The sequence below is a fragment of the Coregonus lavaretus genome (assembly GCF_964263955.1).
Source record: "Coregonus lavaretus genome assembly, chromosome: 8".
In the NCBI taxonomy this organism is placed as follows: domain Eukaryota; kingdom Metazoa; phylum Chordata; class Actinopteri; order Salmoniformes; family Salmonidae; genus Coregonus; species Coregonus lavaretus.
Genome location: NC_139995.1, coordinates 30,278,822 through 30,282,399, shown reverse-complemented (window position 1 = coordinate 30,282,399; position 3,578 = coordinate 30,278,822). Strand labels below are relative to the sequence as shown.

Sequence of the window (3,578 nt, the reverse complement as noted above, 5' to 3'; positions counted from 1 at the left end):
CTCTCCCGCTTCTTGACCAGAAAGAAAGATCCGCCCAGGGCACGCAGTAAGATTGCTGCCACGTATCTGGGCCAAAAACAGAGAGAGAGAGAGAGAGAGAGAGACGGGGGCAAACAAACAAAACAGCTTTAGAAAACATGGACCCTCTCCACGTGAATCAATATTCTAGCCTTGTCCTAACTGTTGAGCAATGAGGCCAACTCAGAAAAAGAGAGAGGGAAAGAAAGTGGGTAAGAGAGAGGGAGGGGTGAGGGGTGTCATCGTTTGGGCAAAAGCTGTGTTAAATAGTGAAGTAACCTGGCTCTGAGTATCACACACCAGGCATTTGGACGGACATTTGAGGTAAGTGTTGAACAACTGTTTATTAAGATGCATATTAAAATATTAATTGTTTATTTTTAATGTAAGCTGTGGGTGAGTAAACTATTGAAATGACATTATAGTTAGATAACAGAGAACATCGAGGGTGGTAAAAATGTCATTTTCTACTTCATAGCTGTCTGATAAATGATTGGAAAATGATCAGTCAATACTACAACTTTGGACTATAAAATACTTTGTTCTTCTCCACATCAAAACTCACATCCGTCTGATGAAGACAGACAACCAATTATATTCAAAAATAATATGAGACATTTATGAAAAGTCAAAGAAAAGTGAAGAGGCATACTAACTGCTTTACAAACTTCTTAGGGCCGGGACCCCTTTTGTGATTGCAAATTCATCAGGGACCCACTCATAATCAGAATACAACTCGAGTGAGACAAATAAATTATAGCAAACAATAAGTTTTACTACGACTTCGGCAGTGTATGGTCAGACGAACCAAGTCATGGCCTTGGGATGGAACATTTAAAAGACCTGCTTCTTGGCGTTGGATAATGTTTTGGGGAGTTTTCAAGCAATTCCTGCAATTCTACACATTTTGTCATGGGGCAGAGATATTTTGTTATTGCAGCTATAAAGCTAATATGCAATTCTACAAATGTGTCATGCAATGAGGCAAAGAGAAAATTGAGCAGTTTTAAACCTTAAATTACATTTATGTAAAATAAAATATTGGGGTGAATACATGAAGTATTGAGATGAAAAATGTATAATTGGTTGAGTATTGTGGATACCAATATCTCTGTAAACCTCCCAGGCCCATGTTGCCCAGGGTTCAGAACATAAATTGTAGATTAATAATATGACCTTGTTTTCTATTGTATTGCACCCTCTAAACCTATTCCACGGATCCCTTGGCCAAAATTAATTTAATCTGTTGTTGTTATTAATATTCTTTGTGTACCCCACTTTGAGAACCCCTGACATAGACAACATGATATTCAGGAAAGCACATTGCTGTATTTGTTTTGAAGGACATAATGCAGCAGCAAAGAGGGCTTAGCTAGAGAGCTAGAGTTGGCAAAAAGCCAGTTGGAGTGTTTGCCCCTTCGCATGTTGTGATTAATTCCTTCAATGACAGACCAAGCCAAAGCGAATCGTTTAACAACCACATTGGTTTTGACAAATAACAAATGTTGAGTAAAAGTTTACGCAAATGTGCTATTTAAAAAAACATTGATTTTGACTAACTGTGTTCCTCAATGTCTTCCCCAGATTCCTGTGTGCGGCTGTATTGGAGTAGAACTCTCACAGGTAAAATGATGCATCCTAAGATGAAGTGGCTGTTTCTGATCCAACTACTGCTGATTGAACAGGCTCTGTGCAGGACACCAACTCCCCCTGCTCTGAAGAACACTCTCTTAGGGGAGGGGGACACTATCAAAAAGGGGCAGCAGTTGCTCATTGGGTCCCAGACCCAGCTTAGTCTTCCATCAGGTGCAGCGGAGAGTGCGGCCCCTGAAGAGTGGGTGGTGCAGGATGAGGCCAGGGCCCAGTCTGCCCAGCGTGTCGTCACCACACTGAAGGCTAAGCTGCAGGGCCGAATCCTCATCCAGGCCAACACCAGCTGTGAAGAGCTGCTGTCTGCCTCCACCCTGCAGGACCTCTCCTCCACCCTGTTCCCCCGGGAGCTCCTGGGCCTCTCCCTGGTGCCGGTGCTGGTGGTGGCAGGCTGTCCCCGGGAGGCCCAGACCCTGGTGCTCAGGCTGTACAACCTGCTGGGGGTGGAGGACACTGAGGAGCTCCTCATAGAGGTGGAGAGTCTGATGGCGAGGGGAGCACCCCACCCCAGAGCCACAACACCCCATGCCTCACATGTAGGGAAGATCCAAGCAGAGCGCCACCTCCGGGCAGTGATGTTCAACATCCAGCAGCTGGCCAGGGCAGGGGAGGGCCGTAGGGGGCATGGGGCCTCTAGAAAGGGGAAGCAAGAGGAGCAGTGTCAGGGCTGGACCAGGGTGAATGGGACCCTGCTGTTGGGGAATGTGATGGAGGGAGCCACAGGGGGGCTGGAGGAGGCGGTAAGGGCCTGTGAGAGCCTGGGGTCCCAGTGTGCGGGTGTGTCCCATAACAGAGGGCAGTACCAGGCAGTTCTGAAGCCAGGCAGCCGGGTGGTGCCCACTGAGGACTCTGACTCAGAATGCTGGATTCGACAGTGCCAGGTGCAGGAGGAGAAGTCACCTGTGGCCTCAGGGCGGCGGGCACGGCGCAGCCCCCAGCGGAACTGCGTCAACAAGAAGGAGGAGCGCGTGTACAACGTGGTGGAGTGGATCCCTGTTGTCAGCACCCTTTACAACCTGGGCACAGCCGTCTACTACACCTCTGTCAACTGCTCCGAGATGGCCAAGGAGAGAGCCATCCTCAGTGCCGTCGACCTGGGCACAGATGCCCTCATGGCCGTCACTGGGGGAACGGTGGGCGTGGCGGGCTACGTTGCCGGGGCAGGGGTGAAGACGGGGGTGAAGGCTGGGATCAAGTACCTGCTGTCCTCCATGAAGCAACAGGAGGACCTGATAGTTAATGAGTACAGTTGGGAGGAGGGAGTCATTACCATACAGTAAACAGCCAGTAGCCTGGTAGGTAGCCAGATATGATTTTGCTTCAGCCAATGGCAGCATAAAGAGATGTTGCGACCAGGAAGTGGTCTCAGGGAACTCCTGAGTCAACCCTCTCATACCACCTTGACCTCTCCTCCACCCCATCCTCTCAACCCAAACCCCTCCTCTCCTCCTTCAGTACTATTGATCAGGTCAGACTCAATTTCCACCTCTGATACTTCAAGTGCAGGGACTATTGTAACGGTACTACCTTTCAGTTGATGTGTTGTTGTTCTGCCTCCTCTGGAAACAGATGGTGCAAAATTCAAGCTGGCTATTTGTAAAAATGTAAACTCATTGATTTATAAGCAACTTTTCATTGCCATGAAAGTGTGCAACTGCCCTTGAACAAAAATCATTGATTGATTAAATGATAATTCTAGATAGTTGTTTTTTTACGACTACCTTTGAGTGTCTTCTTTGACCAAATCCAGAACATCATTATATCAGGTAAGAATTCTTGTACTAATGAGTCATGACTGATTGAATATAAACTTTTAGCTTAGTCATTGCAAAGGAACTCACAACACTTTTCCAGAGCCTTTCAGTGTGTTTACCATGTTAATTCCTTAGTCGAGGAACTTGAAGCTCTCG

The 3,578-nt window shown here is 47.1% G+C and overlaps 1 protein-coding gene across 1 annotated transcript; it reads left to right on the top strand.

The window, feature by feature from the left end:
• Positions 1-258: 258 nt before the first annotated feature.
• LOC311134331 (uncharacterized protein) lies at positions 259-3,366 on the top strand. Its single transcript, XM_084167978.1, has 2 exons — positions 259-342; positions 1,603-3,366. The coding sequence occupies exon 2, from the start codon at positions 1,647-1,649 to the stop codon at positions 2,946-2,948; it is 1,302 nt and encodes a 433-aa protein (XP_084024104.1). The 5' UTR covers positions 259-342; positions 1,603-1,646; the 3' UTR covers positions 2,949-3,366.
• The last annotated feature ends 212 nt before the right edge of the window (positions 3,367-3,578 follow it).

What these genes read in the sequence shown, in the direction of transcription:
- LOC311134331 (XM_084167978.1), top strand. Translation starts at nt 1,647, where the DNA reads ATGATGCATCCTAAGATGAAGTGGCTGTTTCTGATCCAACTACTGCTG.